Here is a 26,567-nt window from a genome sequence, read left to right as displayed (position 1 = left end):
TCCTCTGGGTCACTAAGGACAAAATGATCCACAGCCTTCTCCTCCCAGCCATGTACAAGTCCATGGGATTCTGGGTTCTAAAAACAATCCCTTGAAGACTGCTGCTGATGCTGAGTGCTAGGCTCCACCTCCGTCCTGATTGGTGGGCCAGCAGGAATACTGTCTAGACAAAGGGCCCTTAAGACGTAAGGAAGACGTGAGGAAGTCCTCCTCTTCCTCCCTCTGTTCTGCTTCAAGTGCCCTGTCCATTATTCCACGCAGTGTGTGTTCCAACAGGAAGACAAGAGGGACAGTATCACAGATGCATTCACTGTCACTGCTCACCATTCTCGTGGCCTCCTCAAATGGTGACAGGACAGTGCATGCATTCTTGATCAGTAGCCACTGGCGTGGCAAAAAAAGCTAAGCTCCCCTGACCCTGTCCTGGTGCCATACTTGCACATGTACTCATTGTTGGCCCTCTGCTGCATGTACACCTGCTGCAGCATTGCCAACATTGAGTTCCACCTGGTGAGCATGTCACAGATGATGCGGTTCTTGGGCAGGTTTCATTCCTTTTGAAGGTCGGCCAGCCGAGCACTGGCATTATATGACTGGCGAAAATGCTCACAGATTTTCCTGGTTTGCCTCAGGAGAGATCCTGTAAGCCTGGGTACCTGCACAAGAACCACTGCACCACCAAATTAAGGACGTCAGCCAAACAGAGAACATGGGTCAAGTGTCCCTGTCGGAGGGCGGAGAGGAGTTTGGTGCCATTGTCGCAAACCACCATTCCTGGCTGAAGCTGGCGTGGCATCAACCACCTCTGAGCCTGCTCCTGAAGAGCTGACAGAATCTCTGCCCCAGTGTGGCTTCTGTCCCCTAAGCAGACCAACTCAAGCACCGAGTGCTTGTGTAGCCCCTAGAATGCATACGGAGCACCGCTGTTTCCGAGGACAAATCTGCACAGGAAGAGACCATAGAGGAAGAAGAGGAGGGGGTGGAGGAGAGAGGTGAGGCAGAATCACCACTACCAGCATTTTGGGAGCGTGGTGGCGGAACAAGCTCCAACAATACTGCACCCTGTCCTGCATCCTTCCCAGTTGCCAGCAGAGTTACCCAGTGCACCATGAAAGAAAGGTAATGTCCCTGTCCATGCCTGCTGGACTATGAGTCAGTGGTAATATGGACCTTACCGCTGACCGCCCTGTCCAATTAGGCCAAGACATTGCTTTCCACATGCTACCTAGGACATGACAGAGATCGCTGTTCCCGATGACTGGGAACAGAAGACCTCTGGCATGTCACTAGGCAGAACGGGGAATCGCCTTGCAGTTCCCCGTTCTGCCTCTGTACACAACGATCGCGGGTCGCTGGCGGACATCGAATCTGCTAGCCTCCCTGCACAGACCAACGTATACCTACAGCTGTTTGCGCAGGAGATGACCTGCTGCCGTATAATGACGTTAAATACTGAAATTTGCAATTAAAACTGTAATTTTGTAACTTGTGGAAATGGCAGTAAAAACTTGGCAGTACATTTTGTGTGTTGTGTCAGTAAATTTCAATCTGGTAGGTTGGCAACACTGGCTGTAATCATTACTTCCTGTGTGGTCACAAAGGCAGTTAGTGAGCAAAATCTCATCTAATCTTACAGTAGTGTGGGGAAAAGTGGGAGCTTCTGTAAGGTTTATTAAAATCAATTACTCAGTTAAACATACATTTAACAAAAATATTTAAAGTGTGTAAATATGTACAGTATTTATCGGCGTATACCGCGCACTTTTTTTCCCTTAAAATAAGCGGAAAATCGTGGGTGCGCGATATACGCCAATACCCGTTTCCCGCGCTGAGTTTGAACTGCGCCGCCGACATATACCGAGCGCAGTACACTCGGGTACATTCGGCCAGGCTTGGCTTCGCTTGCGGTCACGCTCTGTGACGCCTCCTAGCCTTTATGCGTGAGAAGCCGAGCGTGCCCGAGTGTACTGCGCTCGGTATATGTTGGCGGTGGCGTTCAAACACAGCGGGATTTGACTCAGAGACAGCGTGGGAGGACACCACCGAGGCCGCAGACGGACGCCAGACCGGACAAGGTCGCCGATGGACGCCGGGCAAGACACCAACGAGGGGCATTCAAACTGTAAGTATTTTTTTTTCTGAAATTTCCCTTCCAGGTTGGGGGTGCGCGCTATACTCGGGTGCGCGCAATACCTCGATAAATACGGTATTTATTTATAGATAATAATACTATTTAAAGCAGGGGTCAACAATTTTCTTAAACAAAGAACTTGTTCAGAATTCATCAAAGTGTTTGGGGGCTGGACTGTGAGTAAAAACATTTTTTTATTGCATCGAAAATTACTAATAGTAACAATGAGCTCCATTCACAGAACCAGATCGCATGCAGTGTATAGGTGTTTTGACAAAATACAGCATGCGATCCTGAAAAAGTAAATTCACCAATGCTTTATGCGGTAATTACTGCATAAAGCAAAAGCGCTTGGTAAATACAGCATAAAAAACGTGAAAGCAAATTCACAAAAAAAATAAATGCATGCAGTAAATACCGTAAGTAGTCGTCCTGGCATGCGATATTTAAGGAACCGGCTTTCCCCAGCATCATTAACAAGTCATCAGCAGCAATAAAAATTAAGAAAAGGCATGGGGTCCCCCACAATCATATCCTTTGAGTCTGGTATGGATTTTGAGGAGAACCCCCAAGTCCAATTTTTTTTTCTATACCAGACACTTATCTGAGCATGCAGCCTGGCAGGTTAGGAAAAGGAGGGGACAAGCGAGCCCTCCCCCTCCTGAACCATACTTGGCCGGTGGTGGTGGGGGTCTGCTAGCGGGGGGCTTTTTGTAGTCTGTAAGCCCCCTTTGACAAGGGGGCCCCCAGATCCCAGCTCCCCCCATATGTGAATGAGTATGGGTTACATGGTACCCCTACTAATGCGCTAAAAACAGATGTACAGTAGTGTAAAAAAAAGTCCTTTATTTAGAAAATAAAAAATTTATGTCGGCCAGTGTAGATCCATCATCAATCATGATGCCCGCTGCCACCGCTCACCCAAAAAAAGTTAAAAAAAAAGCTCCACTCGCACTAAAGGCTTTCGCCATCTGCCAGCTCCACTGCCTGACAGTTCCTAAATAACTGAGGACAGGGCCACTGATAGAAATCATGGGGCCCCGTACAGTCTACCTGACGGGGCCCCCTTCAGCCCCACCCCTGGCCCCTTCCTAGACCGTGCCTTGAAACAAAGTGAAGATTTGTCTTCAAGTGATATTTATCACTGCAGACAGTGCCACCCAATAGTATAATGCATATTGCAGCATGGGTGGCACTGTCTCTGCAGGTAGCACATGCGTTATGGCATTAGCGTCATGGGTGGCACTGTCTTCAGCACATTACGGCATTGACGGCACTGTCTCTGCAGACAGCACATGCATTATGGGCCATAATGCATGTGCTACCTGCAGACAGTGCCATCCATGATGCTAATGCCATAACGCATGTGCCAGTGGTGTTGCTATGGGGGTGCGGGGGGTGTGGCCCGCACCAGGGTGACACCCGCCAGAGGGTGACACCCAGCTCAGACTGGAGCCGCATTGGGAGGGGCGCGGCGGCTCCCTCCTTCCCTTCCTGGATCTGCACTGCTCCATGCGATGTGCGGGGAGAGTGGGGGAGGAGGGAGTGAGGCAGAGACAGACTGGGTGCCTGGGGTCCGGCCGTCCCCAAACAGACGGCTATACCCGGCTCCGACTGGCGCCACATTGAGAGGGGCGCCGCGGCTCCCTCCTTCCCTTCTGGGATCTCCTCTGCTCCATGCGATGTGCTGGGAGAGTGGGGGGGGGGAGAGGGAGTGAGGCAGAAAGTGTGCTACCTGCTGACAGTGCCATCCATGCCGCCAATGCCAAAATGTGCTGCAGACAGTGCCACCCATGCCGCCAATAGTATAATGCAATTGGCAGCATGGGTGGCACTGTCTTTGCATGCAAGTAGCACATGCGTTATGGCATTAGCGTCATGGGTGGGACTGTCTGCAGCACATTACGGCATTGGCAGCATGGGTGGCACTGTGTCTGCAGACAGCACATGCGTTATGGGCCATAATGCATGTGCTACCTACAGACAGTGCCATTCATGACGCTAATGCCATAACGCATGTGCTACCTGCTGATAGTGCCACCCATGCCGCCAATAGCATAATGCAATTGGCAGCATGGGCAGCACATGCGTTATGGCATTGGTGTCATGGGTGGCACTGTCTGCAGGACATTACGGAATGGGTGGCACTGTCTCTGCAGGCAGCACATGCGTTATGTGCCATAACGCATGTGCTACCTGCAGAAAGTGCCACGCATGCCGCCAATGCCATAATGTATAGGTGCTGCTGGCTGCAGTAGTAGTAGATCTTTCAGCCCCCCCCCCCCAAGCAAGCACAGTAGCACACACTTGTGTAGTGTTGTTAGCTGGGCCCAAGGAGTCCTGATCCTGCTGCTGCCTGGACTTGTGTCTCCACAAACTATTCATTTAGATGGGATGCTGATGCCTCTGCCGGTGTCCTGTGCCGCCGCTGCTCGCCTGAGTCACCCCTCACTGCTACTTCTCACTCGGAGAGAGAGGAGAATCACTCCACGGCGCCAGGGGGATAGCACTAAAGAGGGTGCGCTGTCCTGGACTTGAGCCAGCGTGAGGAGCGGACGCAGAATAATGCCTCTTCCGCGCCCGAAATACAAGAAATAGTCCCTCCCCTGCAGCCACCTAATCATCCACATCGCTATTAAAAAAAAAACTTAAAATGTAACGGAGGGTGATAGGTGAGACGTTAAGGGATGACTGGATGTTTTTTTAAATTAAACTAAACAACTCTACTGTTTAGTTGGCTGGACGGGCCCAGTACAACAGGGCCAGTTGTACTGGCCTATCAGTGGCCCTGACTGAGGAGCAGGGCCACCCGGTGACGTCAATGGGTAATCCCGCCCCCTTGTTATATAGTTACATAGTAAGTGAGGTTGAAAAGAGACACAAGTCCATCAAGTCCAACCTATGTGTGTGATTATATGCCAGTATTTCCTTGTATATCCCTGTGTGGTGTTGTCATTCAGGTGCTTATCTAATAGTTTCTTGAAACCATCTATGCCTCCCGCTGAGACCACCGCCTGTGGAAGGGAATTTCATATCCTTGCTGCTCTTACAGTAAAGAACCCTATACATAGTTTAAGGTTAAACCTTTTTTCTTCTAATTTGTTATGTCGTCAGCCAGGGGGGGTCGATGGTGTCACAGGGGAGCGGGATCACCGGGTGGACCTGCCTCTTAGTTATTTAAGAACTGTCAGGCGGCTGAGCCAGCAGATGGCGGGAGCCTTTGGGGAGAATGGAGCTTTTCTTGTTTACTTTTTCTTGGTCGGCGGTGGTGGAGGGCATTGCAATTGACAATGGATTTACACTGGGGGACATGGTTGGGGGGAAAAAGGCACTTGTCCCCATCAACATGGGGACAAGGTGCTTTGGTGGAGGGCAGATCCCCAAATTCCAAAGCACCCCCCCATGTTGAGGGCATGTGGCCTGGTATGGTTCAGGGTGGGGACAGCGCTGGCTCACCCCCTTCTTGCCAGGCTGCATGCTCGAATAAGGGTCTGGTATGGATTTTGGGGGGGACAGCATTGCGCTTTTTCACATTTTTAAATTGTCGGCAATTGTTTTTTTACTTTCAGCAGGGAAGCCCACTGACAGCTGATGACTCATCGGTTGTTAAGGACGCAGCGGCCGCCCACTCTTTAGTGTTTAGTGTTGTTTAGTGGTTGTTAAGGACACGGGCAGCTGTCTGCTTCTTAACAATGCCTATTATTTAATGTTAATAAATATGCCGGCTGCCACTAGGTGTTAAATTTCAGCACTTGTTCACTATTAAAATACTGCTTAACTTCATAAAATAATGAATGTGGTATTTTAGTAGCGTTTTTTTTTGTAAATGCTAAAAAACTTTTTGAAAAACGCTATGCGGTAAGACACTGCTTTGTGAATGAAGCCCAATGTCTTTTTATTGGTAGTTAGTAAGAGTGAAACGAATGCCTCTGCATTGGTGGTCAGTTAGAGTAAAATAATGCTTCTGCGTTGATGGTCAGTGGGAGTAAAAAATACCCCTGTGTCTTTGGTCAGTGGGAGTAAAAAATGCTTCTGCTTTGGTGGGTCAGTGGGAGCAATTAAAGGCCTATTTCTCCATCCACCATGGGCACTTGTGTCAATATTAACCACTTCAGTACAGGGCAAATTCCCCCTTCCTGCCCAAGGAAGTGTTCAGCTTTCAGCACTGTCACATTTAAATGACACGGTCATGCAACACTGTACCCATTTTTTTTTTTTTTGTATTTTGTTCACACAATAGAACTTTCTTTTGGTGGAATTCTGATCACCACTGGGGTTTTTATTTTTTGCTAAACAAATAAAAAAGACAGAATATTTTGAAAAAAAAAAAAGTTTTTCTTTGTTTCTGTTATAAAATTTGTAAATAAGTACGTTTTCTCCTTCACTGGTGGGCACTGATGAGGCTGCACTGACGGGCACTGATAAGGCGGCACTGATGAGGTGGCACTAATGAAGTGGCACTGATGAGGGGCACTAATATGTAGCAATGATGGACACTGATAGGCGGTACTGATGGGCACTGAAAAGTGGCACTGATATGCAGTTCTGATGGACATTGATAGGCGGCACTGATGGGCACTCATAGGTGGGGCTGATGGGCACTCATAGGTGGAGCTGATGGGCACTGATAGGCGACAGTGATAGGCACTGAAAGGCTGCACTGATGGGCACTAAAAGGTGGCACTGATGGGCATAGATACTTATGGGTGACACTGATAGGCAGCACTGATGGGCACGGATAGGCGGCACTGATGGGCACTAAAAGGTGGCACTGATGGGCATAGATGGGCACTGATAGGTGGCACTGATGGGTGGCTTTGATGGATACTGATAGATGGCACTGATGGGCATCACTGATATGGAGGCACTGGCAGGCATTAATGATGGGCCTTGATTGGCATAATTTATAGGCACTAAGAGGCATCCCTGGTGGTCATGGGTGGCATACCTGGGGGTTATCCATGGTCCTTACATCAAAGTCCACAGGGCACCCTTTACCTTGCTTTGAGGCAGGAGGGAGAAGGGAGGGAGGGGTGATACTTTGGTTACAGACATTGGATGGTGAGCTCACTCACCCGAGGATGGAGGCTCTGGGATTGACACCTTCAATCCACCATGTATCTGACCTAGTTGTAATTCTCACACTGTCCTGTGGTACCAGTGACACCTACTGGCAAAAGTGAGAAATGCACAACTCAGTCAAGTTTAGAACAAAACCAAATATACAATCAAATCTGAGCTGTTGACATCTCAGCCAAAATTTACACTATAGCACCATTTTTAGGAACAGGGGGCTACACATAGATTGTACTGTATACTGTATTATTAGCGCCCCCTTTGACCTACAAGAGCTGCTCATCTTTCAGCACAAGAAATGTGGATGGTGGGCGGTAATCATACAGTGTACAATTTGATCTATGGGTCCAGCCAGTTTCATGTGCTGTATAGAGAAGCTCTGGTATTACAGGAGGGGGAGAGGTTTGTAGAGGGGAGGGAGGGTTGCTATTTGCACAAGTAAGGTACATTTGGGCAAGGGTATTTTTTCTAGGAGGAAGAATGGGGGGGTTTTGACCCCCTGTACCCTGCCCTATTGACTCCTATTCTCTGTCCTGCTGACCCCTGTACCCTGTCCTATTGACTCCTGTCCTCCATTCTTTTGACCCCCTGTACTCTGCCCTACTGGCTCCTGTCCTCCGTCCTGCTGACCCCCTCTACCTTGCCCTATTGACTCCTGTCCTCTGACCTGCTGACCCCCTGCACCCTGCCCTATTGACTCCTGTCCTTTGTCCTGCTGACCCATGTACCCTGTCCTATTGACTCCTGTCCTCTGTCCTGCTGATCCCTATACCCTGCCCTATTGACTCCTGCCCTCTGTCCTGCTGATGCCTATACCCTGCCCCATTGACTCCCGTCCTCCGTCCTGCTGACCTATGTACCCTGCCCTATTGACTCCTTTCCTCTGTCCTGCTGACCCATGTACCCTGCCCTATTGACTCCTGTCCTCTGTCCTGCTGATCCCTATACCCTGCCCTATTGACTCCTGCCCTCTGTCCTGCTGATGCCTATACCCTGCCCCATTGACTCCCGTCCTCCGTCCTGCTGACCTATGTACCCTGCCCTATTGACTCCTTTCCTCTGTCCTGCTGACCCATGTACCCTGCCCTATTGACTCCTGTCCTCTGTCCTGCTGATCCCTATACCCTGCCCTATTGACTCCTGTCCTCTGTCCTGCTGATGCCTATACCCTGTCCCATTGACTCCTGTCCTCCGTCCTGCTGACCCATGTACCCTGCCCTATTGACTCCTGTCCTCTGTCCTGCTGATTCCTATACCCTGCCCTATTGATTCCTGTCCTCTGTCCTGCTGACCCCTGTACCTTGCCCTACTGAGTCCTGTATTTCGTCCTGCTGACCCCTGTACCTTGCCCTACTGAGTCCTGTATTTCGTCCTGCTGACCTCTGTACCATGCCCTATTGACTCCTGTCCTCTGTCCTGCTGATTCCTATACCCTGCCCTATTGATTCCTGTCCTCTGTCCTGCTGACCCCTGTGCCTTGCCCTACTGAGTCCTGTATTTCGTCCTGCTGACCTCTGTACCCTGCCCTATTGACTCCTCTCCTCCGCCGTGCTGATTCCTGTCCTCTTTCCTTGTGACCCTCTTTCCCTGCTTTATAAACCATGGGTCCTGCCCTGCTGACCCCTTTATATGACTAAGCATTGGTTATCAATGTGAAACTAGTTAGCTCTATTACCCCACTGTTTGCTGTTTTTTTCTTGCTTTTGTAGTATTTTTTACCAGAATAAAAGGCAATACCTTTTTACCTTTTATTGGAGTGCGGCTGTCCAAAATTTCTTTCCTCCCATTTATGCTCTGTGCATTGCCTGCACCCACTGGATTTTGGGCTATTTTATTTATCACTGAGGCACATCATCTGGAGCGGCGGTTCTTTCTTTCTACTGACCCCTTTATAGGTACAAGGAAGCCCAGGTTTTGTTTAACCACACTCTTTAAGCCCCTCCCACTGTTAACTGTCTGGCCCCACCCACATTTTCCTACACGCGCCGCATATCATTTCCATCTGGAGTCCCTCATTTTGAACTTCAAAAAGTTGGGAGGTATGTCCTTGGTTTGTATTCTAGTACCTGTAACAATAATATTTAGTATTTGAATTATTTTATTTTCATTTGTATGCTTAGATTTATATTTTTCTTTTCATTTACATATACATACAAAAAAACCTGCATAACAAGTTGCAGGGAACACATTGCTGGGGAGTTAATTACAACAGTTAAATATTGTTTAAAATGTTATTTAAAAAAGGACAAGTGCTGTAACTGCTAAATAAAAGTGATATCTGAAATTGGGATGCAGTTTGTTTGTCATTTATTTAAAGTCCATCCTATTACGGTTGTACTGCACATTAATACAACACAATTATGAGAATGGGCTCTACAAGTATTCTGCATTTTGCCATTTGCCATTAGGGAAAGTCTCATTCATGCACGAAGAAAGGATTTAAATGATAAGAGGTGACATCTAGTGGCTCCTACAAGTAATTATAAAGTGGAAAAATGCTTTAATTGGATCTGTAACAGAAATAAGAGCCTGTGTTATACAAATGACTACCGATAAGAAGCTATGAGATTTGGCCAATCTATTTTCTGAATGGGGGCACAGAGCACCTTTTTAAGCACAGATCTAAAGTATGGGAAAAAAATCACACAGCACACTGAGCACTGAATGAAGATTAGGGGCCAGATTCACGTAGATCAGCGGATCTATAGATCCGCTCGATCTACGTGATTTAAGATCCGCTCCCGCAAGTTTGGGAGGCAAGTGGGTAATTCACAAACCACTTACCTCCAAACTTGCGGCGGCGGATCGTAAAACCCCCGGCGGAATTCAAATTCCGCGGCTAGGGGGAGTGTACTATTTAAATCAGGCGCGTTCCCGCACCGATTTAAATGCGCATGCGCCGTCCGGGGAATTTCCCAGCGTGCATTGCTCCCACTGACGTCGCTAGGACGTCAGTGGTTTCGACGTGAGCGTGACTTGCGACGCGCGTGTTTGTGAATCGGCGTACGCAAACGACGTAAGAAAATTCAAACTAGACGCGGGAACGACGGCTATACTTACCATTGGCTGCGCCTCATAGAAGCAGGGGTAAGTATACGCCGGGAAAGCCGCTACGGAAACGTTGTAAGAAGACTGCGTCGGGTCCGCGTACGTTCGTGAATTTGCGCATCTCGCTGATTTACATATTATTCAGTGTAAATCAGCGGGAACGCCCCCGGCGCCATTTTTAAATTGAAAATAAGATCCGACAGTGTAACACAGTTTAACACTGTCGGATCTTAGCCATATCTATGCGTACCTGATTCTATGAATCAGGCGCATAGATAGGACCAATTTCAGGCAGTGTAAGTCAAAGATACGACGGTGTATCTGGAGATACACCGTCGTATCTCTTTGTGAATCTGGCCCTAGATGTTCATTTATTCAATGAGTTTGGGTTTATGTAATGATTTCACATTTTTAGTTTGTGCACTTTTCTGTTTGGTGTATTTTTTTTATATTTAAAGCGTGTAGCAGGGATATATTCTATATGTCGTTAACTCGTTACACATCAAAATAGTGCCACTAAGCGCTTTTATTGGAAACCCAACCCATTCACAATATCTATGTTAAAATTTCTGACCCTTAAAAAATGTCTAATATGCACTGTCATGACAGACAGGGATATTTCAGAGATTAACAATATAGTAGCACTCTTCAAGGAGACAGGGATTCTTTAAGTTCAGGTTACGTGCATTAGAGATAATTTAACTTTTTAAAATATTATTTATTAAAGTATAACTAAAGGCAAAATGTCCTGTTTGGCTATGGGACAGGGAGTGAAGGGAAATCTCCCCAATGGGACACAGATGGCAAAAAAAAAATCTGACAGGGGTTATAACCCTCCATTGCTCTGTCCAAAATGAAAAAAAAGTTTTGCCTATAGGTCTCCCTTAAGAGAGAAAAGAAAAAAACATTAAAAGAAATATAAAAATAAAAATAAAAAAAATAAACAACAAAATTGTAAAAAAAAGAATAGATAATAAGATAATAAAAACCAAAAAACTACTGACACCATCCACTAACCTACTGACACTGTTCGTGTCCTCTGTCAGTGTTTGTAAATTTTTTGCCAGTCAGGGCACACTTGAAATATACCCCTAGGGGAATGGGGCTGCACTTCAACCACTCCAAATCAGGGTTAAAACAGGCGGTCAGTAGGCAACATATTGCCTCTTTACCGGCTGTCAAATGCCTCTGAAAAGCGATCTGTGCATGGATCACTTTTTGGAGGAACAGCATTTTATTGCTGGCACTATGAACAAGCAAAAATAAAATAAAAAAATAGGTTCTGATTGTACGCATATAGGGGGTCAGGATTAAAACCGCATACATTAAATGTGCATACATACATGTAAACACACACACATATAAACCAGTGGCAGCTGCAGCTGGTGCTCAATTTTTTTAGGGTGGCGCAAGCAAACTGTAAATAAAAAAAATAAAAAAACACCAATTGTAGCCACTGTGCTCATCAACTGCAACTACAGTGCCCATCAAATTCTGCCACTGTTCCTATCAAATGCCACCACTGTTCCCATCAAATGCCGCCACTGTGCCCATCAAATTCCGCCACTGTGCCCATCAAATGCCGCCAGTGTGCCCATTAAATGCTGCTAGTGTGCCATAAAATGCTGCCACTGTGCCCATCATAAGCCGCCACTGTGCCATCAAATGCCACCAATGTGCCATCAAATGCCGCCACTGTGCCCATCAAACTCTGCCACTGTGCCCATAAAATGTTGCCAGTGTGCCCATCAAATGCCTGTGTGCCCATTAAACACTGTCAGTGTGCCATTAAATGCTGCAACTGTGCCTTCGAATGCCACCACTTTGAATCCCCACCGCCCGCTCGCCCGGCACTTACTCGGTGGGGCAGCGGTTGACAGCTACGAGCGGGGTCCTCCATGCGTCTCCTGCTGTCCTAATCTCCAGTCCTCTCATCCTGATAGGCGTCCAATAGCCACGTCTATCGTTTCAGCCAATTAGGTGACGGGTAACAGACCCGCACCCCCAATTGATGAAGAGGTGGTTCAATGTTAGGAAAGTGAATATTATTTTGCTTTTCTAAAACACCTGGGCGGTCGCAGTTCACGTATTTTGAAGCCTATTAGAGCCTATGGTTCTAATCAGGTGATTCAAAAACACCCCCCCCCGCTGTAATTCAGGCACCCAGTGCTCGAAAAGGGGACAGGCACCTAAATATGGGGGTGGCAGTGGTGGCCATGGATCGATTCATGCTATGCATGAATCGATCCATTGGTCATAGAGGGGGTGGTTGGAGAGAGGGGGTGGCACCCATATGGACGCACCGCCACTGATAAACACATGCATACATACATGCACACACACATACATGCACACACACATGCATACATTCACATACATACATGCACACACATGCATACACGTATAAATACACATACAGTAGATAGTCATAAAAAAACAGTAGACCTTTACCTTGGCTCTTCCTGCTGGGTACTGTACTGTAGGGGGAGACAAAGAGCACAGCACACACTGCTTTCACTTTAGGTTAATGTGACAAGCTCCCTGCACAGTTCGGCTGGTGTTCGGGGAGCTCGTTTTAGCCACCCCTGCCGCCCCTCAAGGGCCCCCTCCAGCAAGGGGCCCAGTCGCCATGGCGATCTCAGCGACCCCTATAATTCCGCCACTGCTACCCACCTCCATACATGCCGCACTCCTCTCCTGCACATAATACCCACCACCAAACACACCCACTCCTCTACTCATCTCCATACACTTCATACCCTTCTTCCTGCACATACTACCCACCTCCATACCCCCCGCACTCCTCTCCTGAGCATAATATCCACCACCATACACTCCACACTCCTCTCCTGCACATACTATCCACCGCCATACACTCCGCATTGTACATTCCCTATTTAACATTACTGCATTCTGCACTATGTAAGTCATCTCAAACTCTATTAAACCACACCCCATTAAGCCATGTCCAATATTTTAGTGCACACATTTTAGCCACACACATTTTTTGCCGCATTTTTTTTCTGTCACTAGGGCCCACTTTTTAGCTTGCACATGGGCCCACTTATTTCATAATACACCCCTGCGTACAGGACTCTTTTTCAAATTGCATGTCTCTGCAAGCAAAATCTGTGCTGTTTTCCCATCAGTTTTCATGAATGTATGGGAAACCAGCGAATGCACAGATGTGCCACTGGCTCTCCCAAGACCGATGCAAAGGGGTTGGGAAGAAAGTCTCACCTAGGCGAGAAATGTGGAAGTTCTGCTTTACAACATACGTAAAGCACCTTGTTAAAAAATATTATGTCCACTTGTAAAAGAGTGACAGGGAGGAGTCAGGGCAGCACAACATGACATTGGGGGTGAAGAAATGCTTTACCAAAGTCCTGGGCTCTTTGGGTTCCATAAAACAGTCAATGGCATAAAATTGTTTAGATTCTGTGGCTTAATACAATTTGGCAAAAGATAGGCATATATCACATGCCACAATTAGGGATAAGGCAATGGTTCAGTCTGAACCTTGGTTATTCGGGTGTTAAGCTGAATGATCAAGCTTTTGACTGTTCTCAGGGGATCATATAAAGAGGCAGTATTTCTACAGTTTCTATAAATGACAGCTGCCCACTGTCAATGGTTCCTAAGAAAGCAATAAGTGCTAGTAAGTCACTGCTTACTTGCAATTTTAAAGCAACAAGGTTGCCCACACAATATTGGGGTGCTCAGACCTCATCATCACACCATTCAGTGGTTATTACCATTACCATTAGACTATGTTGTCTAAAATCAGCTAATGTGCAAAATGCTATAATCAGAAGGACTGATGGAACAATTTGTCGCCAGGATGCCTCAACCGAATGGTTTGCTGTATCCCTGGTTCCAGGGTTTGGCATGTGGTGGACCGGGTTGATAAATTACTGGGATGGGGCTGGGCATGACCCAGCTGTCTTGGTCCAAGATGAAACCAATGACAGAATATATGGAATGTGAAGGCTTCTTAAGAACCAATTCAAAGAACTAGGCTGCAAGTAGGGATGAGCTTCGAGTTTGAGTCAAACTCATGTTCGACTCGAAAATTGCCTGTTCACCCATTCGCCGAACAATTTGGGGTGTTTGTGGCAAATTCGAAAAGCCGCGGAACACCCTGTAAAAGTCTATGGGAGAAATCTAAAGTGCTAATTTTAAAGGCTTATATGCAAGTTATTGTTATAAAAAGTGTTTGGGGTCTTGCCCCAGGGGACATGTCTCAATGCAAAAAAAAAGTTTTAAAAATGGCAGTTTTTTCGGGAGCAGTGATTTTAATATTGCTTAAAGTGAAACTATAAAAGTGAAATATTCCTTTAAATTTTGTACCTAGGGGGGTGTATAGTATGCCTGTAAAGTAACGCTTGTTTCTCGTGCTTAGAACTGTCCCTGCACAAAATGTAATTTCTGAAGGAAAAAAGTAATTTAAAAGTACTTTCGGCTATAATGAATTGTGGGCTCCCGGAAATACAGAGAAAAGTCATTGAAAGTCATTGATAAAAAAAAAATGCGTGGGGGTCCATCCAAATTTAATTACCAGGCCCTTCAGGGGTACATTTTTACACTTTCTTTCACATAGGGGGGTCGGGATCTGGGGGTCCCCTTTGTTAAAGGGGTCTTCCAGATTCCGATAAGCCCCCGCCCGCAGACCCCCACAACCACCAGGCAAGGTTTGCGGGGATGAGGCCCTTGTCCCCATCAACATGGGGACATGGTGCATTGAGGGGTCACAGACCACCAAAGCATCCTCTCCATGTTGAGGGCATGGCCTGGTACGGTTCAGGAGGGGGGGCACTCTCTCGTCCCCCCTCTTTTTCTGCGGCCTGCAGGTTGCGTGCTTGGATAAAGGGTCTGGTATGGATATTTGGGGGGAATCCCACGTCATTTTTTTTTAAATTTGATGCAGGGTTCCCCTTAATATCTCTACCAGACCTGAAGGGCCTGGTAATTGAATTTAGGGGGAACCCCACGCATTTTTTTTTATCAATGACTTTCAATGACTTTTCTCTGTATTGCCAGGAACCGACAATTCATTATAGCCGCGAGTACTTTTGAATGACTTTTTTCCTTCAGAAATGACATTTTGTGCAGGGACAGTTCTAAGCACGGGAAACAATCGCTACTTTACAGGCATACTATACACACACCCCAGGTACAAAATTTAAAGGAATATTTCTCTTTTATTGTTTCACTTTAAGCATTATTAAAATCACTGCTCCCGAAAAAACGTCAGTTTTGAAAACTTTTTTTTGCATTGATACATGTCCCCTGGGGCAGGACCCGGGTCACCAAACACTTTTTATGACATATAAGCCTTTAAAATTAGATTTTAGATTTTTCATGTTCAAGTCCCATAGACTTTAACGGTGTTCGGATGTTCGAACAAATGTATTGCCTGTTCGCATTGTCTGATGCAAATCGAACTGGGGGCTGTTCGGCTCATCCCTAGCTGAAAGTTGAAGGGAAGGACTTCCATGGTGATATTTTTTGAAATATTGCCTGTTCCATGCGCAACACAGGAAAGTCAGGGGAGAGATTAGAGAACCTAATGCTTGAGCATGTAGGCCCTTTACAAAATAATCTAGAGTGGGTAACTGGGGACAAAGAGAAGGAAAATGTATTAAATACTTTCTTCACCTTTGTGTATACAAAAGACCATTGGGGGAGCTCAAGTCCATAATGGGGATTGTATTGACACAGCCCCAAATGATCCACAATGACAATATGGTCCAGAAATATTTAGACAGAATAAAGGTGGATAAAGCACAGGACCAGATGGCATTCACCCACAAATCCTAAAAGAATTGATCTCTGTAATTTCAAAGCCATTGTTTTAGTACCACAGGATTGGCATAGGGCCAATGTGGTCCCCATATTTAAAAAGGAATCAAAGTCTTTACCAAATAACTATAGACCTGTTGGTTTAATTTATATAGTCTGGAAGATACTGGAGAGTTTAAAAAAAGACCACATAGATGAGGTCTTGCTGGAAAAAAATATTTTAAGCAACAGACAGCATTGATTCAGGAAAGACAGAAGTTGTCAAACAAACCTGATTTATTTTTATGAGGAGGTAAGTAAAACTTTGGACAGAGGGGTGGCGGTGGACGTGGTATACTTGGAATTTGCAAAAGCGTTTGACACTGTTCCCCACACACGGCTTATGTGTAAGGTGAAGTCTAGAGGCTTGGAAAAATCAGTTTGTAAATGGATGGAAAACTGTCTAAAAGATAGAATTCAGAGAGTAGTGGTTAATGAATTTTACTCGGAATGGTCTAATGTAATTAGTGGTGTACCCCAAGGTTCAGTGTTGGGACCCTTACTTTTTAATATATTTACAAATGATATTGGGTCTGGGACTAAAAGCACCATTTCAGTGTTTGCAGATGACACCAAGCTATGCAGTGGAATAACGTCCTTACAGGATGTCTCCAACTTACAAGCCGACCTTAATGCATTGTTTAATTGGGCAACTATTTGGCAAATGAAGTTAAACAATCAAGTCCTCATGAGTGAAACATAAATAATGATAAGAAATGTCCAAAAAAACTGAAATTCCGGAACGAACAACACCCAGTGCACTGGTAAATATGTGAGCCGCCACCACATGGACTGAGGCTTACCAAAAGGTGGTTAAATAACAGCGTTATTTATAATCCACAGCGGGATAATCCAGGGTATAGGATCACAGCACAAGATGAATCAAGAATGCCAGACAGACTACAGCTGATCACAAGATCCACAGCGGGATTTAGCCAGACTCAGCATGGGATACTCCTCCATTGCTGTACTAAAGTGAATTTCCTGGCCGGATCTTCCCCCACACTACAAGCGTTGCCTCTATGCAGCCGTCACGTGACCCCGCCCCCTCTGACGCACCCTCGTACGTCACTGGGAAAGACCGGGCTTTCCCAGTGACGTACGAGGGTGCGTCAGAGGGGGCGGGGTCACGTGACGGGTGGCCACTTCCCCTATATAAGAAATGTCAAAGCTCCAGCGCGTCATTCTGCTGGGCTGTGTCCAGCGGAGAGTGGAGCTCGCCTGCTGCGCTCTGGACGGATGGATCTTCTCATCACTGGACTGGACCGCTGATCACTCGTCGCTGGAGAGATCATCCGTCGCTGGATAGAAGACAACGTTGGAGCAAGGAGCTGCATCGAGAGTGGATTACCACCGCTGGATTTTTATTTTTTTTATTAATAAAGGCATTTTTTCTATGGTGTCTGTGTGTTTTTTTTTAACTATTTACACTTCCTTCGTGAAATGGTAGAGGTACCCCATTACCAATTCACATAGGGGGGGCAGGATCTGGGGGTCCCCTTTGTTAAAGGGGTCTTCCAGATTCTGAGAAGCCCCCCGCCCGCAGACCCCCACAACCCCCGGGCAAGGGTTGTGGGGATGAGGCCCTTGTCCCCATCAACATGGGGACATCCTCCCCATGTTGAGGGCATGTGGCCTGGTGCGGTTCAGGAGCGGGGGGGCCGCACTCTGTCCCCCCTCTTTTCTGCGGCCAGCCAGGTTAACGTGCTTGGATAAGGGTCTGGTGTGAATTTTTGGGGGAACTCCACGCCATTTTTTTTTTAAATTTGGGGTGGAGTTCCCCTTAAAATCCACACCAGACCTGAAGGGCCTGGTATGGATATTTGGGGGGAACCCCACATCATTTTTTTTTAAATTGATGGCGGGGTTCCCCTTAATATACATATCAGACCTGAAGGGCCTGTTAATGGAATTTGGGGGACCCCCACGTTTTTTTTTTTTATGAATAAATCATCTCTGAATTGCCAGAGCCGACAATTCATTAGAGCCGCAAAGCCGGTTTTAAATGCTTTTTTTTCTTTTAGAAATGACACTTTGTGCAGGGACAGTTCTATGTACGGGAAACATGCGCTTTTTCACATGCTGACTTTACGCCCCCCCAGGTACGAAATTTAAAGTAATATTACACTTTTATTGTTTCACTTTTAGCCTTATTAAATTCACTGCTCCTGAAAAAACGGCCGTTTTTAAAACTTTTTTTTGCATTGATACATGTCCCCTGGGACAGGACCCAGGTCCCCAAACACTTGTTAGGACAATAACTTGCATATTAGCCTTTAAAATTAACACTTTAGATTTCAAATGTTCTAGTCCCATAGACTTTAACGGGGTTCTAAAGTTCACATGAACATTGGGTGTGTTCGCAAGTTCTGATGCGAACCGAACAGGGGGGCGTTCGGCTCATCCTTACTCCCCATGTTCAACTCCTGCAAGTTACATTGCCCCGAAAACAAAACTCAAAAAGACAAAACAAAACACAACAAGACAAAACAAAACAAAATAAAAAGACGTAAAAGGGAGGAAGATAAAAATAAAGGTAAAGCAACCAGGAATGGGCACTTGGACATCACCTCGCTCATCCCAACTCTAGTCCAGGTTTAAATCTTACAACAATCCTGTAAAAATATTTTGCATTTCAGCAGATTCCCTGAACAACTTCCAAGGGAGCCAGATTTGACAACATTGTTCATATGTGTCCAATTCATGTGACAGGATTGTCTCTATCCTCTCAATATGGTCAGAGGACAAGGGGGCACTCTTTACGACTGGAGAAAAAGAGATTTCATCTCCAAATACAGAAAGGTTTCTTCACAGTAAGAGCTGTGAAAATGTGGAATAGACTCCCTCCAGTGGTGGTCTTAGCCAGCTCAGTAGATTGCTTTAAAAAAGGCCTGGATTATTTCCTAAGTGTACATAATAATAACATTTATAGGTAAAGTTGACCCAGGGAAAATCTGATTGCCTCTGAGCCGATCAGGAAGGAATTTTTACCCCTGCTGTAGCAAATTGGATCATGCTTAGCTTTTCTTTTTTTTTTTTGCTTTCCTCTGGATCAACTGTGGGTCTATAATTGGGTATATGGGATTGTATGATTTTCTTTTTTTTTTCTTTATTGGTTTAACTAGATAGGGCCAGATTCTCAGAAGAGTTACGATGGTGTATCTCAGGAAACACCGTCGTATCTCTGTTTCTGAGCCCGGGTATCTATGCGAGTGATTCCTAGAATCATTTTCGCATAGATACGGCCAAGATCCGACAGGTGTAAGTCACTTACACCGTCGGATCTTAGATGTAATGCGACGCTGGCCGCTAGATGGCGTTTACGTTCAGTTCTCATTTGACTATGCAAATGAGCCTGATACGCCGATTCCCGAACGAATTTGCGTCGCGTAGTCGTCGTTTACGTCGTTTACGTAAGCGTAAGGTTACCCCTGCTATATGAGGGGTAACCTTACGCCAGTCCGCCGTATGTCATGTTAAGTATGGCGTCGGGTCAGCGTTGTCTTTTTCCATCGGTTACGTCGTTTTACTAAGTCGTCCGCGAATACGACTTTACGTCAATTACGCTCACGTCGGCGTCATTGACGTTTTCCGTCGTGAGCTGGAGCATGCGCAGTTCGATCGGCGCGGGGGCGCGATTAATTTGAATACAAGCCGCCCCCTTTGAATTACGTGGCCATACGCCGGGCCATTTACACTACGCCGCCGCAAATTACGGAGCAAGTGCTTGGAGAATACGGCACTTGCTCCTGTAAGTTGCGGTGGCGTGGTGTAAATGGCTTACACTACGCCAACGCAGAATCTTAGAGAATCTGGCCCATAGTCTTTTTTCAACCTGACATATGTAACTATGTAATGTATGAATGGAATGTTCCTTTGTGAAGGTTGGCCATTTTAATGTTTTAGTGCGTAGCTCATTTCAAATTTGAATAATTTTAATATTTAATCATCAAAATGGAACTAAAATATGTTGCAAGTGCACTTAGAAGTTCACTTGGAAGTGCAGTTGCTGTAGATCTGAGGGGGACATGCAAGGGAAATAAAAAAGCTTCCGCTCATTTAAGATCTTCCCCTCAAATCTACAGCAACTGCACCTCCAAATGCACTTCCAAGTGCACTTGGAGTGCAAAGTGGATTTGCCTTTAGTAAATCAACCCCATAGTTACATAGTTAGTCAGGTTGAAAAAAGACACAAGTCCATCTAGTTCAGGGGTGCCCAACCTTTTGAGGAGCGAGGGCCACCTTGGCAACTTGCTAACCGGTCGCGGGCCACAATGAGTGTAGCAGGCGGATGGCAGGTCCATGTCCACTCTGCATACGTAGAGAGACATGGATGTAGGCTGCTCTACCCTAAGGGCCCTCCGATCTGCCCAGACAGAAGAGGATCGATCCACCTTCTGTTTTTATTAAGCAGATTGGATTTCAGATAGGCAGGTGTAAACATCTGCTGCTCTATAGAGATGAATGAAGGGTCTGATTGGGTATGCCTGAAAAACAGACAGGCAGACCCGATCGGACCAATCGTGTGAAAGGGGCCTAAGGATGCTTTCGCACTGATGCACAGCGGTTTACATGCACCTCAACTTACCTCAATCTTTACTTCTTTCTCAAGATTCCTGCAGCTGGTTGCTGCTGTCCCCCAGGCGGTTATGGTTGATGGCTGCTGCTGGCTGTCCTCCAGAGCTGATACTGGTACTGCTGACGTAGAGAGACATGGATGTAGGCTGCTCTACCCTAAGGGCCCTCCGAACTGCTGTTGGGTACTGCTGGCTGATACTGCTGGCAGGTACCGCTGGCTGGTACTGGTACTGCTGGCTGGTACTGCTGGTGGGTACTGGTACTGCTGGCAAGTACTGCTGGCTGGTACTGGTACTGCTGGTTGGCACTGCTGACAGGTACTGCTGTTGGGTACTTTCTGCTGGTACTGCTGGCAGGCACCACTGGCTGGTAATGCTGGTTAATACTGGTACTATTGGCTGGTACTGGTACTGCTGGCTGGTACTGCTGCTTGGTACTGGTACTGCTGGTGGGTACTGCTGGTGGGTACTGCTGACTAGTACTGGTATTGCTGGCTGGTACTGGTACTGCTGGAGAGTACTGCTGGCTGGTACTGGTACTGCTGGCAGGTACGGCTGGCTGGTACTGCTGACTGGTACTGCTGTCTGATACTGCTGGTGGCTACTAGTACTGCTGACTGGTACTGGCACTGCTGGCTGGTACCGGTACTGCTGGCAGGCACCGCTGGCTGGTACTGCTGGTTGATACTGCTGGTGGCTACTAGTACTGTTGGCGGGTACTGGTACTGCTGGCTGGTACTGCTGACTGGTACTGGTACTGCTGGCTGGTACTGGTACTGATGCTGATACTGGTGACTGGTACTGCATGGCTGGTACTGGTGGCTGGTTCTGGTGACTGGTATTGGTGGCTGGTACTGGTGACTGGTACTGGTCACTGATACTGGTGACTGGTACAGCAAGGCTGGTACTGGTGACTGGTACTGGTGACTGGTACTGATACTGGCACAGCTGCTGGCTGCTGTCCCAGATCGCGGGTTCCCATTAATTAATTTGACAGAAGCACGCGGCTGCAGTAGAGAGCCGATGCTTCCTGTCACAGGCGTGGTACATTTGGTATCACTCCGCCTGTGAAGGAGCCGAAGCTATAAAGGAAGCACTGGCTCTGCTTCCTATAGCGGCGGCTTCGTTCTTCATGCTGGTGCTCAGAGATGGCGGGTCTGGAACCGGCGATCTGGGCTTGCCGACCCGCCATCTGAGAGCAAGACGTGGCGGGCCACATCGGAGGATGCCGTGGGCCGGCCAGCGACTGGGCACCCCTGATCTAGTTCAACCAAAAATAAATAAATAAATAGCTATTTAACTTTATTTATGAATACACCCCTAACTGTCTTAGAAAAATACTGTAACCCTCCACCATATGCAGTGTGAAAGAGTGTGTGAATCAGTGTTGGCATTTACATATATGATACATACAATGCACCTGTGCATAGCCAGCACCTTTTTGGTTAAGCGGGATGGAAGCAAAGCCAAGGGATCAGCAGTTTTTACAGCGGTATCATCTCTCACGGCATAATCATAAAGTAGTGAATCTGACATTCACCAAACTTTCATTGAAGATGTATCTTCAAGTGTATGCTTTACAGTGATTGATTCACTTTCAATCAATGTTAAGTAAATGTCATATTCACTACATTATAAATATAAATATATTAGAGTGGGTTTACAGTTGTCTATAACAATGCTAGTAAATGCCACATCTGTGTAAAATATTGCTTTTTGCCAGTCCACCATTCCTCTATCCTCATAAAGACGTTACAATGTGTCATTTAATGAAGATGGAAATTCTAAACATCAAAATTGTTTGCTAATCATTGGGGGTTATTTACTAAAGGCAAATCCACGTTGCACCACAAGTACAAACTACAAGTGCAAAGTCCACTTGAAATTGCACTGAAAGTGCACTTGGAAGTGCAGTCACTGTAGATCCGAGGGGAACATGCAATGGAAATAAAAAACAGCATTTTAGCTTGCACATGATTGGATAACAAAATCAGCAGAGCTTCTCCTCATTTCAGATCTACCCCTCAGATTTACTGCAACTGCACTTCCAAGTGCACTTTCAGTGCAATTTCAAGTGCACTTTGCACTTGTACTTTGCACTTGTAGTGCAAAGTGGATTTGCCTTTCGTAAATGTAACAGGAGTAACTTTTGGGCACATGGTGACCAAGAAAATAATGAACCCTGAGAATATGATTGGATTACTTCAAATGAGACCGTAATATTCATTAACAATAACTTTCAAGAAATATGAAGATGCTGCCCCCTGTACACTGTGAGGGCTATGCCCAGGAAGTATACCTCCTTATATAGGCATTACAGGAAGTTCAATGTAAGAGTCATTAGATCCTCATTGTTGCTTGTGGTAATTAACTCTGCTATTGTGTGAAGGAGTTCTGTGTTGATTTGTGATAATGTTGATTGTGTCTTCTGAGCTACCAGACGACAAGTCTAGCCCAAAGGTAATGTCTCTGAGTTATTTAGGCTGTCAAAAGGGATTAGTTAATGAGCTCATGTTAATTAGGCTTCTGGTCACAGGTGTATTGCTGGAGTGGTATGAGCAGGTTGTAGGAGCCTCCTCTCTTTCTGTATATAATATTGTATTCCTTAATAAAGATATATATTCCTGTTTGACCTTCAACACGGACCTCGTCTCGTGTTTGGGGGAGAATTATTCGTATGGGTTTCTTCTTCGGTTGGTTGGAGTGTCCGGTAGCTGCATTTGTGTTCGGGAATGGACTGTCCTAAACGACGTTAACCCCTTTCATACTCGAGGTGTCGTTACAGTAATAACCCCCATTGTGTTGCATTCACCTAAAGATGGTCAATAAATGATGGTCAGTAAATTATAGGTGTGACATGCTTTCTTATTTTATATCTACTGAACTGTAGATTTATGATGAAACTATAATTATGGCAAAGTACAGCTGTCACAAAGGTAACATGCAGACTGCCATTGCTGACGTTTCCTTGTGAAAATGTTGGTTGCCTGGTTGTCATGCTGATGCACTTTCATAGCCAATAACCTGGAAAAAGTATCGAAATAAGGAATTCTAAGCTTTACTACTTACCAGTTCAGAAGTACTGAAATACACAGCCATACAACTACAGTTGTATTTAAATAATAGTATGGATTGTGAAAACAATAATGCAAATTTTTCGATGTTACATTTTTGCAAGTAATGTTCTGTGCACACATTAAATAAACATTAAAATACTGCTTTTTACAGGAGCGTTCATGATCCCCTTCCTTATACTGCTGGTATTTGAAGGCATTCCACTTCTACATGTAGAATTTGCAATTGGACAACGTCTAAGAAAAGGCAGCGTGGGAGTATGGAGCTCCATTCACCCAACACTAAAAGGCGTTGGTAAGCTTTATTACTAAGAATTAAGCAATTTAGGAACAAGAAACGTAAATTAACAAATATACATATAGTGTATGATGGCAATGTCAAATGTCGTTATATAAAGTTATCTTCATTTGTGGTCCTCAAGTACATTGTACAACCATTGGTGTGTATCCATACTTCCAGTTAGTTGCACATCTGTGACTTATTATACTTGTAATAAACCAAATTGTATTGTTTGTAATGGTAAATAATTTGGTTTACAAATATCGATACAGTGGAACCTTGGATTACGAGCATAATCCGTTCCACGAGAATGCTTGTAATCCAAAGCACTCGCATATCAAACAGAGTTTCCCCATAGAAGTCAACGGAAACAAAGATAATTAGTTCCACATTGACTTCTATTTTATGCAGTACAGCATGTGACCAGAGGTGGGGAGGCCCCGGAGAGACTCGGAAATACTCGCCGACAGTTTGGAGCTGCTCGGATGCACTCGAAAACCCTCAGAGACGGAGTCTTTCCGAGTATTTCCGAGTGTTTTCTAGTGCATGCAAGTGGCTTCAAACAGCTCAGAATGTCACCGGCGCCCCCGAACAACTGGCTAAATGCAGTACTTCACACCGCAGAGGCTTGAATCTTGCTCATTTTGTGAGACAACACTCGCAAACCAAGTCAAGATTAAAAAAATGAATAGCTCGTATTGCGAAATGCTCATTAACCACGTTCCTCGCCCTGCCAGTGCAACACCTCAGTGTGAAAAGCTTTTTGCTTGCCTTTATCTTAATCCTCACTTCCTGTTCTTCTGTCTGTAACTCCACACAGTAATGCAAGGCTTTCTCCCTGGTGTGGAGTGTCGTGCTTGTCCTTCCCTTGTACTACAGGAGAGTCAGGACGCCCACTAACACACAGCTCTTTTCTCTATCTGCTCTGAAATCGTCCTGACTCTCCTGTAGTCCAAGGGAGGGGGCGAGCATGACGCTCCACACCAGGGACAAAGCCTTGCATTACTGTGTGGAGTTACAGACAGAAGAACAGGAAGTGAGGATTTCTCAGAAGAAATAAGGACATTTAAAAGCAAACTGGAAGGATGAGGTAAGTGAAGGAGGACTGCACTAAGGTAAAGGAAGCTATTAAGGAAAATAAAGTGTACCTTTACAACCCCTTTAATGGTGCTTCACAGCGGCTTTCAACGCCTCCATTGAAGTCTATAACAAAGCGTGTCCGAAGCCATGTTTTGAATCAAGTGTAAACTAGCCCTTAGGATTTGATGGGGCTTTGGTGAGTCTTTGTGGGGCTTTGATGAGGCTTCAAGCAAGCTTTGCCATAGACTTATATAGAGGCTTTGAAGATGCTTTGAAGCACCACTAAAGCTACATAGGGTATCATTTTTGAAGCGTAGCCAAAGCAAAGCAAAAGCAAGGTGTAAACAGGACAGTAAGATAACTATTTTATTTAGTGACAGGAGCTTTAACTGGAATTCAAAGAGCTTTAACAAAGCCTGTCCGAAGCCTTATTTTGAAGCAAGTGTAAACTAGCCATTAATATGTGTTGAAGCCGAAGCAAGTGTAAATGAGCCCTTATTGTCTCAGGTCTTTTAAACAAAATTTTAAATAAACATTTTCTTTCATTCATTAGAAAGTTCAGCATGCTTTATAATGAACATATTACGAACGCATCATGTATTAAATGTTTATTTATAAAACAAAACTTATTTCAAGTATAAAAAAAATCTAAAAGATCAGGTTATAAACTTGTTAACACTAACAAATTAAAAAGCCTATCATAGTTTCCCCTAAGTATAAATAGCATCTGTCTTTAATCACATCTAAAAACACACACACAAAAAATGGTAAAAATTTGCTGAGTGGAGGGCTTGTGAAAGAAAAAGCTCAAAGACGCTCAAAGGAGCCCAAAGAAGCTTAGTAAAAATGTGTAAAAGAAGGCAAAAAAGTACAAGCTTCTTCAAGCTGAAATAAAAGCTCAAATGCCTGTAAAAACAGCTTTTTTTTAGCTACAGTGTGCATGAGCCCTAAGGCCTTTTGACACAGGGCGGATCCGCCAGATGAATCCCTGCTGAGCAAGTGGATGACAGGTCCATCTCTGCTCACTGTGCAGGGATGGACATGTCACAGCCCAGCCGTCCTCTATGGGGAGATCGGATGAAAACGGGCAGCCTGTCTATTTTCATCTGATTCCATCCAATCCGTTGGACGGATGGCGAACGTATCACCATCCATTTGTTTTGAGCAGGTCTTGTCAGATCGAATGGCAGGCGGGTGTCAGCAGACACATTTCCGCTGACACCCGCCTGCCCATAGAAGTCAATGGGTTGCCCACACGGATCCGCCTGAAAAATGGACAGGCAGATCTGAGTGGGCTGATCATGTGAGAGGGGCCTGATGCTGCGTATACACGACCATTTTTCATGTCACGACGCGATTCCTCTCAAGCCTGCCTTGCATACACACGATCGTGATCAAAAATGCTCGAGCAAAGCACGGTGACGTACAACGCGTACAACGGCACTATAAACGGGAAGTTC

At 45.7% G+C, this 26,567-nt stretch overlaps 1 protein-coding gene across 1 annotated transcript in view; it reads left to right on the top strand.

Annotated features, from left to right (window-relative positions):
* Positions 1–26,567, top strand: part of SLC6A19 (solute carrier family 6 member 19) — a 112,030-nt gene that overhangs the window by 3,197 nt on the left and 82,266 nt on the right. The window contains exon 2 of the mRNA XM_040353351.1: positions 23,902–24,042. Coding sequence (XP_040209285.1) covers positions 23,902–24,042 — 141 coding nt within the window. The remainder of the gene's footprint in view (positions 1–23,901; positions 24,043–26,567) is intronic.

Source organism: Rana temporaria, chromosome 5 (genome assembly GCF_905171775.1).
Source record: "Rana temporaria chromosome 5, aRanTem1.1, whole genome shotgun sequence".
Classification (NCBI taxonomy): domain Eukaryota; kingdom Metazoa; phylum Chordata; class Amphibia; order Anura; family Ranidae; genus Rana; species Rana temporaria.
This window is presented reverse-complemented; position numbering and strand designations above follow the sequence as displayed.